At 41.6% G+C, this 18,013-nt stretch overlaps 2 protein-coding genes across 3 annotated transcripts in view; one reads left to right on the forward strand and one right to left on the reverse strand.

The window, feature by feature from the left end:
- The window catches only part of LOC142575256 (uncharacterized), a 39,462-nt gene extending 30,044 nt beyond the window's left edge, over window positions 1–9,418 (reverse strand). For both annotated transcript variants that reach the window (XM_075684452.1, XM_075684451.1), the window contains exons 1-3: window positions 9,167–9,418; window positions 6,005–8,355; window positions 792–1,986 (exon numbers count right to left, since the gene is read on the reverse strand). In XM_075684452.1, the coding sequence (XP_075540567.1) occupies window positions 792–1,986; window positions 6,005–8,352 (3,543 nt within the window). In that variant the 5' untranslated portion in view covers window positions 8,353–8,355; window positions 9,167–9,418. The remainder of the gene's footprint in view (window positions 1–791; window positions 1,987–6,004; window positions 8,356–9,166) is intronic.
- A 56-nt stretch (window positions 9,419–9,474) lies between these two features.
- LOC142575258 (transmembrane protein 134) lies at window positions 9,475–14,064 on the forward strand. Its single transcript, XM_075684455.1, has 6 exons — window positions 9,475–9,798; window positions 9,907–9,977; window positions 10,059–10,135; window positions 10,692–10,736; window positions 10,843–10,896; window positions 11,245–14,064. Exons 1-6 carry the CDS (start codon window positions 9,583–9,585, stop codon window positions 11,322–11,324), a joined length of 543 nt encoding a protein of 180 aa, XP_075540570.1. The 5' UTR covers window positions 9,475–9,582; the 3' UTR covers window positions 11,325–14,064.
- The last annotated feature ends 3,949 nt before the right edge of the window (window positions 14,065–18,013 follow it).

Below are 18,013 nucleotides of genomic sequence, written 5' to 3' on the forward strand. Positions count from 1 at the left end.
ACATGTGTGACCAAGTTAGGCCTTGAAGTCTAGCATGGGTTAATATTCATACCATATCCCCATGAAAAGGTGTTTCTATAGGATCATCAATTTCTTGGCAAGGTCATTTAGAGGAACTACTTCATGTCTTCAGACTAGTTATGTACAAATAGCCGTAAATGCCTATTATGTGTGCACTAATAATTGTCCTGTTTTTTGTTTTAACCCATCTGTCTAAGCTTTCAGCACAACAAAATAATGTACCAAGATATTTTCAGTGCACCAACTAAAAGATAAATTAAAATGCACAGCCATAATGAGAAGAAAGAACACAATACCAAACATTATGAAGATGTGAAGACTAAAAAGCATAATTTTAGTGATGCACGAAGTGAAAGAAGGAAAATAACCAACAAGGAATAGTAAGAAATTTTCATTACTCCAAAAGGGCTTGTTGGCATGGCTGGGCCTTGCCGAAGGGACGTAACTGCCGCTTCTTCTAACGTCCTTTTAGCTTACCACCAGTACCATAGAGGTTTCAGACAGCTTGAGAGAACTTGCAATAAACATGTCAGTACATGTCCTGTCTTCATCGTCAATGCTGTGCTACCGATAAGCAGTAATGTTCTGCTCTCTTGCAATTTAAGTGTTTTTGCATGTATGTGATTGAGACTCTACTCTGTTGAAAATGTGCATCAAATTGTAATTATTTGGCGAGACTTCATCAAATCTACCAAATATATATAATTTTTAAAAAATATTTAGCCTTCTTCCGCATATTATTAAATGTTCAAACTGCTAAGATTATATACCTGTACTGGTGGCTGTCCAGGTACAGTTTGCCCAGAAACCGTGCTCACAGGCTGAAGTGCTCCCGCAGGCAGCCTTGGCAACAGAAGTCGGTGGGAAGTTGTCATCACAGTTGTGGATTTCAATGGAGCTGCTACAGTCCTTGACGTTGCATCCGTTGTCACACTCCTGGACACAACAGGGGAAGTGTGCACGGAGGAGGTCTGTGTGGACCTTGCGTCAATTGCATGCCTGCTGTAACCAGCAGTTCTCTGTTGCTGAGGTGGCACTGTTCTTGCAGCTGTGCTACTCATATTTACAGTTCTCTGAAGCACAGCTCGTACTACTGGAGCATTTGTGGGCTGTTTTGACACAGTCAAGTTGACACGCCCGCCAGATGTGCTCACTGCCAGTGCTGCTGATTTGGCTGCTGGAAGAGGCAAGTGGCGCTGGCTGCCCTTGCCAAGCTGTATTACAGCCACCTGTTCAGACGTCCTGGTTGTAGTCTTATCAGCCGTAGACACTCTTGCCGGTGTGCTTGTTATGCTCAGGCCCGAAGGCACGGCAATGACACTGTCCCTGGACGCTGATGTCGTTTCACTAGAAGCAGCAGTGACTTCTACAGGGATGTTTTTCAATGATGAACTCCCATCTGCAGCAGCATCCTCTTTGGCTAGCTTTTCTCTCTGTTGTACTGGCACGACCGTCAGACCTGTGTTACGCTGGAGCTTTTGAAGAATGCTGTGCGGGCTTGCCCTAGCAGCCGAGGCTTGAGGGTCTGATTTGGTTCCTCCTACTACAGATGTGCTGGTGGTGCTGGTGGTTGTGGCAGATGACATAGGAGCTGAAACTGATGCTGCAGCGGGCAAGACAGTCACATTCACTGGTAGAGCTGTAACCTTGCTACTGCATCCTACGGTGGCCACCGGCAACAGTGAGATTTGGCGGCCGAGGGATGCTGATGTAACAGATGACACTGACAATAACGGAGATGTAGCAACACTGGTTGATGTTACAGTAGCTTGTCTCAAAGGCTGTGCCTGTTTGGCCTCCACATTGACAACCATTTCCCTAGCATCAGCATTTGTGCTTGGAGCTTTAAAACTCCCATTTGCAATCTGCTTCAACTCCTTTAGTAATGTAGAGACACTTGGGTCATTGCCTTGCTTCTGAATAGGTTGGCCACGGTGCAGTTGTCTCTGCGTGATCTGTAAGTTCCTGGTAGCAGAAAAAAAGAAGAAAAAGGTAAGTCATTTACTGTGTTGAACAGCTACATGTATTCCCAGGAGTCATTCCATGACAACTATCACGGCCTTGGCACTCAAGCATTTCATTATTTTCAGAAAGTGAATGGCTTCTCAGAGTAATACAAACAATCTATAAAAAGGGCATTTTGTGAGACAGGAATTTAGCAATGTGAAGGCCATTTATATTTCTTCATAATGCACAAAACTAAATATGGCCTAAAGCAGTCCCTAAAAAACATACTGTGGCTTGAACTACAAACAGTGCCTTGCACTAGTCTACACTCATTGCTGCCTCACCTAAAATTGGATATCAGGGCAAATCCAAAAGTCTTTGCCCCTATTTATTTTTTAGCCAAGTTACGGCTGTAAATGCAAAGTCGGCATATTCATTCTCAGTGGTGGGCCTTTTCTGGACTGAGCTGGCCTTATCTGCCGGCAGCTCCACAGCACGGTGCTGCTGTCAGTTGCTGAAGATGGCGGTTGTGCTTCAAAAATCTATGGCATACGAGCAACGAATTGTGATTGGTTTTCTATGGAGCAAGAGACGAGTGCCCATCGAAATTCACAAGGAAATGCAGTCCACGTATGGGGGAAAGTGTCTCACTTTGAGAAGTGTGAGGGGGCAGTGTTGCGAGTTTGCAAAAGGGTGTGAAGCCAAGGCGGCAGTTCGACGGTGGTTCCACAGTCAGCCGGACGAATTCTACCACAAGGGCATCTCAAATTTAGTGCTGCGATGGGACAAAATGTCTGAACCAGTGTGGGGTGTATGTGGAAAAATAATGTAAGGTATGTAGGATAGTACATATATTTGTAATTACCTGTATGTATATTATTCTGGCCAATAAAAAATAGGTGCAAGGACTTTCTGATTTGCCCTCGTATAAATGTTGATAACGTAATATTTCTCTGTTCCTTTACATCTTCAAATATAGCGAAAATTTGGAATGCTTACACAGTATTAAGAAAGAAAACGAAAAAAAGAAAAGCAGCTGGATTTTATGGCCCAAGCATTTTCTCAATTTATTGCCAAGACACGTACACTTTATTAAAATTGTGCTCAACACTAAGTAATGCACACTGCTGTAAACAAAAGCTTTGGGCTATATTTAGGTATTTAATGAATGCCCTTAACGAAATGTTATCAGAACATGCATCTGATAAAACACCGAGTTGTCTTCGTGCGCAGAAAGCTCTGTCAATTTTTAAGCGCAAGAAACATGGGCGTGCAATTACTCAAATACTAGTCCAATACACTTTGTTACTGAACTTGTATTCGATTTGGGAGTTCAATAATCGAAGTTGCAAAATATTAGTTTCGGCCGAATATTAGAATATAATAAATAACACCTATTAATGTCTCCACGAAAAATTCCAGATGCAAGTGGCGACTTCTGAACAACACTGATGCAGGGGAGCCATAAGAAGCATGAATTGACAAATGTATGCAGTAGCTTACTTCTGCAAAGTAATTTCCAGTTATTTAATAAGGATGGCTTGCCCTTATGGAAAGCAATTTATTATTTCGACAATCTCGCCATATTCGCATACTTCTCAAACTATACTTGGTACTGTAATTTGCTCTTTGCACTGTGTTCCTTCCACACCTGGTGATTAATGTCATTGTCATGGTGTGCCATATACCATAATACTTCAGTTTCTCATCTCCAAGCTCCTCAGTTGACCGGAAGTCCAGCTGGGAACAGCATTACGTGTATAAAAGTGTAAATAAACCTCTTTTTTTATCCAGAACAAACCTCACACAGCCTCTATATTTCTCTTTGTTTAGTAATAAAAAAATGTTCGGTGTTCAATTTTATATTTCAAAGCTGTTTTTATTAAATATTCACAGTTGATTTGATTAAGAAAACTTGCTATTCAAACACCCCTAATAAAAATATTACATCAGTTCACATCCGTGACCAAGAAATAGTGCACCACATACATGTTTATGCGACCAGCTGTCAAAGCCCACCACGTGTGCTCTTGACCAAAATATAGTGCACTGCCTATAGTGGAAGCACAAATGTGCACAAGTAGTATGTGCACGCTTTACTCGCAATAAGTGAAGTAGATGTTCTGCAAAAAACCTTGCAGTTCAAAAATAACTGCCACCTGAAAGGCGTGGAGTGAGACATGTGTGACCGCACTACTGGTGTAGCTGCCGCAGCGTTGCCAGCGATGTATGAAACAAGAGTATAGTTGGTAGTGGCCTAACGGTTAGTGTGGTAGTTGGTAGTGGGCTTGTTTATGCTTGGAAGGACACAGCTGGTACCTACTAATTGTGGAGAAGCAGCAAAGAAAGCTTCGCTTGAACATATGATAGAATGAATTATTCCAGCTACAAGATACTGATCAATGCCTTCGCACTTGGATTTGAAGTAAATAGCCTGTGGACATGGTGCATCGCAAAGCACTGAGTTCACTTTGTTTCTTTGAGGACACTAATATAAGGAATGAATATTGACTTCACAACAGTGTCTGTAATTGTCTCATTCGTATGTCTGTGCAAAAGTGAAACATGCTCGTGTTCTTCTGACATCCACGGACTTTGCTTCAGGAGCAACTTTTTGTGCGAGACTTCTACCCTTGTGCTGCTATATTTTCTTATGTTTCATTCAATTATTAACCAAGGCAGGCATTTCTATATATTATTGATTTAACCAAGTGAACAGTAGCTGTTGGCAGCAACCAGTGACAAGTATTCCTTTATTTTCATCTTGATAAAAAAATTATTGCAGAATACATGTCACGATGCATGCCAACATTAATGCGATTATAACAAACTATGTAGAGGCACCTAATTGCCAACACTGAAGCCCATCAAGTATGGCGTGCAAAGCAACCAGGCTCCTTTCTCGCACTTCCCACTAGACACACTGTGCCATCTAGGAGCGCTGCTGCAAAGTCTGCAAGTGGCACATTTGTGAATATTATCTTGAGACAAGACTGTCTATGTATGATGCAGATTTCATTCTGTGTAGCACTGGAGAAGTTTTCAAGAATTTGTTTTTGTCATTGAAGAGTGCCACACACTCACTGGCACACACCTAGTAACTCTAGTTGGTGTCACAGAGATTCATTTAAGAGCGGCACAAACCCAGTGCCACATGCTCCATGACTCAAGTTTGCATCAAAGAAGTTCACTGAAGAGCGGCACATACCAAGTGTCACATACCCAGTGACCCAAGCTGGTCCAACGGTTGGTTTCGAACCCGGTTCCCTCAGCACAGCAGCCTGACGCTCTACTCATTAGACCATGGACTACCCAGTGACCCAAGTTGGCAGGAAAACGATTAGATATAGACAGACAGACAGACAGACAGACAGACAGACAGACAGACAGACAGACAGACAGACAGACAGACAGACAGACATGGGAAAGTGCATTAAGTATCCTAAGAATGCTAATCCTATTAAAGGAAAGGGGGAAGGGTCTCTTGAGTGGAGTAAATCGTTGCAAGAAGCTTATAAGGTTGGTATACAAAACCTGTGCGCATCACCTCATGCGGGAATTCACAGGACTGAGGACATTCTGGGACAAGTATAGACTTAAGGGTCCTTCGAGGACTGGGTCCAGCTATGAGCTTCCATGGTGAGCCATATTTAGCTCGATCTCCCTTTCCCTTTATCCATTTCCCAAGGAGACCTCGAGCCATCATTTAAATATACAGTCAAACCTCAATATAGCAAACACTGATATATAAAGAATTATTGGACATAATGAAGCAAATATAGGATGTTTCTCACCAACATCAGCACGTAACGAATATATTATAATGAATATAGGGCATAATGTAAGTATTCTTATGTCGGATGTGACTGTGATAATGAGGTTAGAATGTATTATTTTGTCTTGTACATGCGGAAGGTTCTGAATCAATTTGGTCGCCTGGAGTTACACGCCTTGAAATCTCAATGCATAGTGATTTTTGCATCATAGAACTATGGTTTGGTACATTATAAAACAATTTGATAAGAAGGATACTCACGATGCTGTTGTACTCCTTGAGTTGGGCTGCTGTGTAGTACTCCGTGAGTCGAGCTGCTGATTTGGGATACTACATGTTGACTGTGATGATGACCTGTCACGTTGGAGACCGATATGGCTCTCCAGGTTTACACGAGCTGTTGTAAGTGCTACTGCTCTGTCATTCTGGATAAATGACATTCCTAATGATGCTCTCCTTTCGTTTGACTGTGCAACCACTGGCACTGTGGCAGTAACAGCCCTAAATCCTGTGCATTCACGTTCTCTTCTATTAGCAGCAGCTACTAGATGCCTCCATGTTGTTCTTGCACGATTTGGTGGTGGATCAATGGCCATATTGGAGCACTTTCTACTGATTGTACTCAAGTCACACTCATTTGCACTGTTCACCCGCTGTGAAGGTCGATGCTCAGCCGAAGGAACTTCTTGGGCAATAGTGGTTTTCTCAACTAAGACATTAGCACGGTCATCATTTACTGCAGCCGAAAGTCGTCGAATAAGTGCTCTAGTAGCACTATTTGGTTCCTTTGCCTCCGTGCCAGAGATTCGATGGCTGCACAATGCATTTGATGGGTTTTCAATTCCCAAAAGAACAAAAAAGCCAGATTCTACAGATAGCACTCTGTTCAGTTGCTCAGAGCGGCAAAGCAATTTTTTCAGCAGTACAAAAATTTGCTTAAACGCTTGGCTTTTTTTCCGGAGTGCTGTGACAAGCATGGTCTTGAATGCTTCTCCCATCAGATCCAGGCTTGTCAAACACTTTTCTAGATGGCCTAAATATTCTCCTGTGCAAGCGAGAATCGACTCTGCTTCTATGTCCCAACTCTCCAAAATGGTCATGTTAGCAAACAGGTCAAGTTCTTTGGCTGCTGCCATGCAGACTCCTGTCATGCCTGAAGTAGCTGCCACTTCATCTTCATTCACAGGGCTGACAACATAGCAGTCAACGTCATCACTGGTGAGATCTACAACATCCACCGAACATGAGGTTTTGCCATTATTCGGTTCACCTGTAGATGAATCAGGTGGCATGACTGTTTTTGCAGGCGGATTGGGTCCTTCTACTTCAGGGCTCAGCACAAGTGCATCTTCAGTGATGTCAATAAATTCAATGCTTGAAGCAGTTTCCTTTTGATCACCATCACACAGGTCATCATCCTGTAATTCAGCTACGGTGACTTGTTCTGCAATTTCGTTGGGTTGCAACGACGTGTACTTGGTTTCTGCAGATGCTGAATTACATGGCACTGTTTCTGCCTTGATGTTTTCAACACACTTATTGCCAGAGTTGCCACTGTCCGCCACCAGTGGCACCTGTTTCTCAGCACACACTTCTGAAACTATGTGTTCCAAAGCAGTAGAGCACTCCTGCAGCATGTCACTATGACAGGATCCTTCATTTGACATCAATGCCACAGTTTCCACACCAACTGAGCTGGCTACTTTCGGGTGGCATTGCTCTGCTTCATCAATCTCAGTGTCTGAACTTGTGCAGTTAGCAGCATCAATCTCTGTCCTCTGTGAGCCATCACTTTCTTCAAAGTCATCGTGGTCAGTGTTGTACGACTCGGTTTCTTGGTTGACCGAAGAATGATCAGAGGTTTCTGTTTCTTCCACAGTTGATTCTTCTGAAATACTGCCCGTGTCCCCTTTCATTCCTTCACTTGGTTGGCCAACATGATCTCTGAGCCAGGCCTCAACATTGCCTTCAGTAATAGTGTTCTGCTCAGCATCTATGGATTCTTCACTCACAGCACCAGATTCTTCATGCAAGTCTGTTGCCCTTCCAGACGATGAAACAATTTCATACTTTTCAGATGGCCCTTTGCTACTACCCTCTTCAGTATCTTTGCCAAAGACAACTTTTGTGTCAGTGTTTGCATCCTTTTCAGGTGCACTGGGTGACAGGGCATCCTTGGAAATTTTACGTATCTTGATCTTCCGCAAAACCTTGCTTGAGTCAAGCGACCTTCCTCTCTTGTTTGACTTAATCTTTACCTTAACTCTAGGCTCAACTTTGACCTTGACCTTCAAACTCCGATTACCAGCTTCTGTCTTTTCCTCATGAGTTGACGGCAATGAAATGCTACGGCTGTACATTGGCAATGACATTGGAAGATGTGATGGGGTTACAGTGGTGAGCTTTCCAGTCTCACGTGCAGCTGGGGACAACACTGTACCATCACTTTCACCACACTCTCCATCTTTAGCTTTGCTTTTCAACTTGCGGTGCTTGAAGGAGTTTCTGTGTTGTAAAGACTTCTTTTGTTTTGTTCGGCTGTACACTTGTGCAATCTCATCAGGCAGCCTTTCAACCATAATGAGCAAGTGTCGCTCATCTGTGGACATCTTCTGTTGGGCCAGAAAACGAAGCTAGAGTGTTTATACATTCACAACACAGACAAAAGAAATAACAGCAAGTAAAAGATATTAAAACACGCTCATACATAATACTAGAGGTAACGCGAATTGTGCATCATACATAGCATGGAATTTTCCTTCTCGTGTGTTTGCTACATTACGTCTAGAGCGCTTTTTAACAGCAAAGCTAGATGTCGAAATAAACGGCCCGTGTTCTCACTGTACAGGCAATGAACGCAGTTTTTTCTTAAATATCAGAAATTCATGGCATGGAAGCAAGATTTTCTATCTTGAGATTACGGCGCTGGAACGCTGAAATGTGCTCACAGTACGCGGGACAGAGAAGTTGCAATGATATCCAAACATATAGCATACGGCTTATTTACTGTCAAACAAAATGGTAATTCTGACAGCTAAATTTTCTGATATCATCTTCAGCAGAGGAATTGTACCTCTTTCTAACGAAGTATTGTGGCCGCCTCCATTCGGAGGTCGGAGAGACTATCAGTACGTGCCGCAAAATTTTTTTTTAGAGAATTCATAGCTTTCATTAACACAGTACGGATAAGCACTTCTATCGCTCATTCCAAGAAACGCATTCTTTTTGTTTGCAATTTCTTGTTTTCAACGATAAACACAGAACGTGTACTTTCACTTTGTCGCACCAGTTAAACGAGAAGTTCAGCACGCGCACAACGCGAACGGGAAAGATAAGGCCACATGCACATATATCTAGAGTATCATAAAGCCATTGGCAATAGGGATGCAAGAACAAAAATAAAAAAAAATGCTTGTGCAATACCTTTGACGACTATAGTTCCTTCTTTAGATTGAAAAATTAAGCTGCTAGAGCTGCTTTGATGATGACAGAACTACTGGATTGCCAAACGACTTTTAACCGACTGGATTCGCGGATCTTGGATTCATCGCGCAAAAACCGTTTACGAGTTTTTTACCTGCAGCGCCTTAGTACAACTTAGTTTCCTTTTTCACAGTGTAGGAATTTGTTCATTTTCGGCGACAACCGTATTACATGCGAGAGTGGTTAGGACGGTAAGGACAACTGAAACTAAATAGTCTTCAAAAGTGGTAAAGGTAACGGTCATGACGTAATCCGTGACGTTGTGTTGCGTGCATCCACCGCATGCGCATCCTGATGAAAGAAAAGACCAAAAATAACGTTTAGGGGGGGCCAACTTAAGCAGGTGCGAGAGTGAAATGTCTGGGAAGTCTAATTTCACAATTGACGATGCCTTTGACCCAGACGACGACGACATTGTCCGCACGTACGGTTCTACTACGGAGAGCACGCCGCTGAAACCACGGCAAGACATGACTGCGACCGACAGCGTCGCCGTTCGGGTCGAGGAACCCAGGGACCGAAACAATCGGAGCAGCTGCAGCAAACCTCTCAGACTGAAGCTTCCTGAGGAGGTGAGTCATCCGCACTGACAGGCGAGTCGTGCTCTCCGCGATGACAGGAGACTGATGTCCTTGTGCAACTCATAACGTAGGCACAAACCGCTTGTAATCAATTTGCAGAACTTGTCAAAGGATAGCGACTCCTTGATCCAGTGTGACCAGAGATTCCAGAAATACGACGCCAGGGATGGGTAAGTGGTCGATTTCTGATTGGGATCGCTTACCAGCACTCCAAACCACAACCGTGCACTTATGACTTTTCAAACGGACAGATGGTGGACGCACCCCAAAGTGCGCGAAAACTGGAGAGTGATGTTGGCAGCTTTTGGCCTGTTACTCGCTGGCCTAGGTGAGTCGCATTTATCAGTCTCTCACGATTCACGTCTCGGGATTATGTGTTAGACATAATTAGCGTAGCAGTTATGTAGCCAGCTTGTCAGCCTATTATTCAGTTGTTCAATATTATATATATTGATCGTGTGAAAGTTAAGTAGCATTGACTTGCACATTATGCAACCCGATCATTCACAAGAGTATTTCCGTACTGCTGCACAAGGTGCTGAATGCAGACAACTTGCATTGAGCTTTTCTACACCTTTTTTGCATAAGTTTTATTAATACAACCACACTGCTTTGCCTCGTGCTACTAGTTTCGTTCGCATAAGAAAATGAAAATGGTTGTAGGAATTTATTGCATTGCCAGAAAACGAAAAGCAAGTTGTAAACGTATGACTCACAATTTGTTGGAACCCTTTCGCATAATATGATGTATGTCAGATGCCTGCGAAATTGTATTCACCAAACAGCCTTTGTAGTTTTATAAAGTGATCAGGTGGATAACATTTCCTTTCATATTGAGTCAGTGCATATGAAGCTATACTTGTCTTCTTGGTATGAACTTGCAGGCCTCATCGCTACTGGGATAGTCGTGCAGATATTGCCAAGAGTTGGTAAGTATATGCTATTGAATGACCTCAGCTTAATTTAGCATGAATGGTTATGTCAACAGGAATATGTTGGCGTAGTGACATTAATGTGGTTCCGCTGCATTCACAGGTGTCCAAGGTCTGGTCTTCTTTATTGCTGGTGCCATCTGTTTCATTCCTGGAGGCAAGTTGCCTTTTGCTAAAAGTAAAAATATAGTTGTTAACTACCCAAATGCTTGCCCTAACACCTGTACTTCAGCAGCTCTAATAAAACAGCCATCACTTATGTTTAGTGAATGAACTCTGTGCAACTTTTTGAAAACGGGTTCCCAATTCATGCACTGGTTAAAACTACGTGGAAGCCTGATACTTCCTGCATACAGTATTTAAGATGAGCTGCTCACTGTTAGCTGTATATAACCAAACAAGAAAGGGATTTTTAAGAAATAGTTTCATGCAGTGTTCATCTACACTGCATTATACAGACCATTCCCTTTACTAACCATAACTTTTGCAATTTCTGTTTTTACAGCATACCATGTGGTGTATGTGTACTGTGCTGTGAAGGGGTGCCGTGGCTATGACTTCTACAATCTACCATTATTTAACTAGACTTTGACTGTGGGCGATCTGTGTTGACTAAAGTGGACCAGACTGATTTTATGCCATGGAACACAGTCCACTGTCTTCCCTGCATTATTGTCTTTCATCATTTTTGGAGGCTTTGTGCAGAGATCACTGGCAGTGAAATGTTGAAGAAATTTAAGCCAAAGGAACTGTTATGTGTGTGCATATGTTGTGTTGTATTTATTATAAGCTGTGTAAGATTATCCTTGACTTTGTGTCCGTGAAGTACAATAAGCCCCTTGCAAGACTTGGTATCTATTAGGGGAGGGAAATTGCTTATTTGCTCATCGAGGCCAAGATGCCAATTTTCACGGAAAGCAGAAGAGAATTGGTATCTGTGATTTTTTTTCTCCCTGCTTCGATGGCATGCTGCACCCTTCAAAGCATGTTTGCCATTTGTGGTGGGTTGTGACATTGAACTATGACATTTCTCTGTGCTTGCTAAGGTCTTAATCCAGGAGGCAGCGTCCATGCACATTCATTTCAACTGTGCCAGCAGAATTTGAGAGCCAAGTGGCCAATATGGTAGAAGAAGCTCATGAATGGTTTGAGTGTTGCTCTGTGTAAGTGGGTGCACACAGTGGCAGTGAGGGCTCTTGATGCCAAGTCGTAACATTCTGAAGTTATTTTGTGGCAGCTCAACTCGAGATTTAGATAACTCGTGCTTAAGTGTGTGCTGTCCTGCCTTTTCAAGCTAAAACACATTGCAGCTACGACTGCCACTAGTGACGCAGGTTTACAGTGTGGCGCAGCTCTCGGATACATGTTCTGCTTGATGTCCCGCAACTTATGTTTGCTGTCGGTGTATGGTAGTGAACTGTTGTAATGCGATACTTGTATCCATTCATTCAATTCCCAGTGACACAAGATAGAGGTGATTGTCACAGTGCATCTAATGGTCCACACTAACTCCAGGTTAAAATACTCTTTGGCTGTGTGGCTAAGTTAATATCTTGTGAGGCCTCATTACTAGGCATTTGAGTGTAGCAGCTATTTTGCTTTGCCATCATCATTACTTTCTGATCCTGCCATTCACATTACAGGCAGTAGAGCTCTCAGCAGGTGGTGTTGCATTTTGTTATCTGCATTCATTATTTAATTATATTGCATGTCATTATAGTAGTGATTTACTGTACGAATAACTTTTTCCCCTCGGCGTTTAGGTGGAATTGTCACCCACACCATATGTTCATAAGAACTGTGTGAGCTACCTCTAGGTGCAGCTGGTATGAAAGGCTTCCACTGAATGTTGCACAGTGCCAGGTATACATGGTCTTTTTTGCTGAAGTGCTGGCTTGTTAGCGCTCAAACTCCAGATAGAGCTGGAATTTTTTGGTGGGTATTTTCTTATACCACATCTAGGTGAATTGCTCAGCTGGTTCACCCAAATATACATCAAGTATGCATCATCTGCTATTACAGAAAAAAAAAAAAGAATTTGCAATACTGATGGTGCTATCTCCCACTTTGATGGCAAAACAAGGCATGCATCATGTTTTACCCTATGAGAGATAGTTCCACTGCTCTGTTCCTGAAAATGCTAAATTTGCTGTGCAGCAATCTTACAGAGAATGCACATTTGTGATTTATCTGTACAAAACAGCTAAGTAATGCACCCAAACGTTTTATTAAACTGAACTTGCTGCAGAATGCCACCCCTGTGTGTAATTCGAGCACCAATGAGCGAGCGGTTCAACAGAAGACTTGTGTATATGTGGTGTGGCTTGCAACATTACAATCACACATGATTGTGTGAGGCAAGTTATTTCTAGCCAACATATTCTGATTGTGTGCCAACATTTACTTTCTTAATGTTCCTATGATTGTGTATTTAAGTTTACATTTACCACATTGGTAGTGTTGCTATTTATATACCCTTTTTTTGTAAGCAGTTGCATGCTTTAATGGTGAATAGTAGTTGCACCAGAGTGTATATACTCTTGTCAATGCCATTCTCCATGCAACTGAATCCATCTAGTCTCATCACAGTTGCAGCCTATGTTTTGAAATAACTAAGCCTTGTGTTGTACACTCCTATTTTAAGAACTGCGGATGTTCAGAAAACAAGCTGTAACGCTGATAAGTAACTGTATAGGACTTTCGGAGTTGGTCAACATTGCAGGGGCAACCTTGCAGCATTTACAGGCTCTTGAATTGATAGAGAAAGAAAAGAAGGCAATATGCACAGGCCATATTAGAAATTAGTGGGACATTGTCAGCAGTGTGAACATCAGGCCCACAATTCTAGTGACCATATTTTAATTTTTTCAGGCCTCAAAAAAAAAAAAAGCTCAAAATATTTATGCGTAGGCTCAGACATTTTAAATTGTGTCATCTACAAACATGTACTTATGTTTTACTGACTTCGAAAGTTTTACCAGTAAAGTGCGCTGTTTCACACTGTATGCAAATGTAGTCAATGGAAATGTTTTCTCTGATGTCAGGATTTCCCAACAAATTTTTCTTAGACTGCATGTCTATTCTTCTGCATATTTTGTGTGGTGTAATGGTGAAGTGTTTCCCTCACATTTCTCACATGTAAATGGAAAGCACAATTCCTTTTATGGGTTATTGGTTAAGGCTTTACATGGAATAGCCTTTCGAAGCCTCATGCCCTCTTTGAATCCTTCAAACATGTGAACTTGGGGACTTCACTATGGCCAAATATCATGCAGAATGTGGTGCATTCCAGCCATATTATTTTAATAAAAATGCTCACTGTTGATCAGAGCCTCATGTACAATTATTTGGGACAGAGCTGTAATAAATACAAATTCTTTTACCTGTGTATTTGGATTGTCTTTATTACTGTCATGACAGGTAGGATGGGCTTGATACTGTTCCTAGCACCTCCACAATTAAACAATAGATTTAGTACAAATGCACACTGCTAATAGGCAGTTCTATTTGAAACATGTAAAGATCTTTTTCAGGCCTAGTGTTTTTTAAGGTAGCCCTAGCCAGCTTGTGCTGCTGCAATTTGAGGCTGAATATAAACAAGAACTATATATATCATATGCTGCACTCTCGCTGTGGAGGTTGCTACCACAGCTTACTTGCTTAGGAGAAAAACTTGTTGGGCTAGTTGATAAAATGATGCTAAATGGACAGAAGGCACAAACATGCTAGTCTTGCCTGTCTTTTCTGTATGTGCAATTATTTAACAATACTTTCTTGTTCACAGTAATTTAGTGCCTGTTAATGGAATCTTGTTCACAGTGTCCCATGATGAAAATCTGGGGGGGTTAAGGACATATAATAGATAGTCCAGGTGGACATATCCCTCTCGTTCATGCTCCCAGGTACAAAGCAACATAATGCAATTAGTGTCCAAAATATGGCACCCCTCTAGCTGCAGTTTAGGGTCATTTCTTTATTGTTTGTACAAAGAATATTAATGTTACTGCTTGGGCCAAAATCCTCTAGCCATTTAAACAAAATTTTTGAATGCCATCCTTCCCTTCTAAATTTACTTTTCAAGTTTCAACTGAAGTTATATATCATAGCAATGCTGGTATGGATATTATCTATCTCTTCATTTTTTTTTTTTCGATGAGGGTCGTAATGAAGGGATCATAATTATTTTTTGTCCAATAGGCTATGCATGCTCTTCAGGGATGGTGCCAGTCTCTTGGCGTGCACTTGGGAGGGTTTGGATACATATGTTTGTATAAATGATGTATGATTATAATCTGCATGCATGAAGCATTGCATATACTCCTGAGACCCCTTGCACATTATATTGCACACTGCCTTCAAATGTTTTAATTATTAATTTGGAAGTGATTACATAACATATCCATCCCAGAGATATCAGGTGCATGTGGAATTGTGTAGCAGTAGTTGAATGGACGTCCTTGCCTTCAGCTATCGAGAAAATTGATGCTGATTTGAAAAGGACTGTTGGTGTTGTTACAGACGACAAAAGCATGTGTGAAGTCTGTTTCAAATACCGTGAGATCGCACAAAAATCCACGATGCAGCATCAACATGCCAATGCACCGCATGATGTCACATCTTCATCTATATGTTTAGGCAAAGAAAAGCAGATTTTACCATCACAAATATGGAGATCGTCACTGTCCACATACATTGGGACGCAGCTTTTGGCATTTAACCATGGTATTTAAACACATACATTTCTTTTTTTTGCATAAGATGCCAGTAAATACTAGGAACCGACTTGAAAAATTATTATGTACTTGTGTGTTGTCCTTAGTTCTCAGGAGAACATGTGCACTCAGCTGATTTCTGTGCCATGAAAATGAGGTAGGAACGTTGCCAAGCTGTTAATAAAGCAGTTATTTCCTCCTATCCTAGCATTTTTCTACTTTTATAAATAAAATGCTGAATATAAAAAATTCGAATTGGGAACATCAGGCTCACAAAATCATGTGACTGATAGTAGACAGAAATGGGGAGCTGCCACATTATAAAGAGAGGAAGGGTGAAAATTGCCTGTGACATGGGCATTTATTGAGTAAGTTAGCTCCCCAGCACCTTGCATTGGCTGGAAGTGCTGAATATTGGGCTTAACCCCAGAAAAAGGGAACGGCACAAAGCAGGAAGATGGGAGGTGCTACTCTAGACACTGTCAAAACACTGAAGTCCTATTCGTTGGTTGTTTTTGTGGATATCACTTTCACAGTGCATTCATTGGATAAGCCAGCAGACAGGTTACTGCTTGATACAAAGACATGCCATACTGGACGTCATGTAAAACTGTGTATGCACCCTTCACAATGATCCAGTGCATGTAGTAAATAAATGCAGTGTTAGTAGCACGTTGTGCATCTTGAAATGTGAAATTCAAGGTCATGTTGACTGAGCTACAGGCTGAAAAAGTTGCCTAGAGCTCAGGTTATGTAAAAAAGCTAGATGTTTTTTTCATGAGACCTCCAGCCCACAGCAAGCAGGAGTCAACTGTACATTACGTGTTGACTACCTCTGGAGATGTCTGAAAGCGATAAGCAGCTCAACTGTATCAGACCAGCACACACTTGTTCAACTCGCTGCATTGCAGAGGCTTGGACATTCATGGCAGGACCCTTTCTGCTGGCCAGTCTATTGTTGACATACCTATGGCAATGCCCCAAGGTGTATAGGAGTAAACATTTTCAGGTCCATGGCCAATGACTGTCGGGATGCTATCAAACAGCCATGAACATCATGTGTGGTGCCGAGGCTGCTCACTATCCAAGCTATTGTGCTCCACAGATTACCGATGTCACTAGGGAAGAAATATAGGAACAGGACAAGCTGGCGCATTTCATTGATTAGAAGTGCATGGCTGGTGCAACTACATGCATTACTTTTGCCAGCATCATGTTGGACAGATCTTGAAGTGCACCAGGGCACATGCAAAAGGTTACAGAAAAGCAGACAGGACAGTACTTCACTCACAAGTGAAAACTTTTGTTTAGCACAAAGAGGTAGTTTCGGAGGCACTATAAAGATCCCCTGGTGGTCAAAATTAATCCACAGTCCCCCGCTACGTCCCCCACGCCTCATAATAAAATCGTGGTTTTGGCTTGTAAAACCCCAGAATTAAATTCAAAGGGGTGGTTACACAATTTCTTGTGCACACACAGCAGAGCATAGAAACAATTAAGGTAGATCAACAGAACCACCAGTGACAGAAATTGACTTAAAGTTGTAATATATATATATATATATATATATATATATATATATATATATATATATATATTTTGTGTTAATTATCAAGGTAGGTGGACGCCTTATTGTGCAAAATGGTTCAGACTTGACTGACACGCTTCCCCCTTTTCTTCATATGGTACAATTCTACGAGCTCACAAGTTAGCTGATTTTGGTGTCTGAGAACAATCTGTTTTCTTGAAAACAAAATAGCAACCACTATTTTTACAATTTTCCGAACTTTCCGGCGTACACTTTTGCCAAGAAGTATAAAACTAGTATTGAACTTCAAGCCTGGTCATTCTAAGTTGGTCATGAGGGGAATAGTAAAAGCTAGCTTTATGTCCGCATTACAAAAGGATTGCTTTCACCTTTTGAATGAGAGCTTTAAGGGCTAGGTAGGAAAATTTCATGATGCACGTTACCCTGGAGACGTACTCACTTCCGTATGCAAGAACTTAGCAAAGGAAATAAAAGGTAGAAAAAAAAAGAATGATTTTCCAAAAAAGCATGTTAAATGACAGAAGAAAAAACAAAAAACAGCACTCTCTCTGTATGTGCAGAACGTGGCACATAACTGGAAACATGTTGGTGCTAGGTATCAGACTGATGTCTTGTTTATCGCAAAAAATAACCTTTCATGTGTAAGCCTGGGCATTATCAGAATTATCATTTGCACTGTGAAACGTTGCACCAAATTTGTCACACGTGTATCTGGCATAGTGTATGTGGGACAGTCCGGATGGTGCATCAGTGATTACCTCAGGGTACATCACGCATTCTTAAAGCACCAGGATCTTCACATCTTGCTCACCATTGTAGGAACCATGGTTGCTATTCTGTTTTCAAAGAAACAAATTATTTTCAGACATTACGATCAGCTAACTCGTGAGCTCGTAGAATCATACCATATGAAGAAAAGAAAAGCATGAATCAGTCATGTCACAGTCATTTTGAATTACAAGGAGATTGTGTATTCTGATAATTAGCATTTGAGTGAAGTTTTTTGTATTGCG

Source organism: Dermacentor variabilis, chromosome 3 (assembly GCF_050947875.1).
Source record: "Dermacentor variabilis isolate Ectoservices chromosome 3, ASM5094787v1, whole genome shotgun sequence".
Classification (NCBI taxonomy): Eukaryota; Metazoa; Arthropoda; class Arachnida; order Ixodida; family Ixodidae; genus Dermacentor; species Dermacentor variabilis.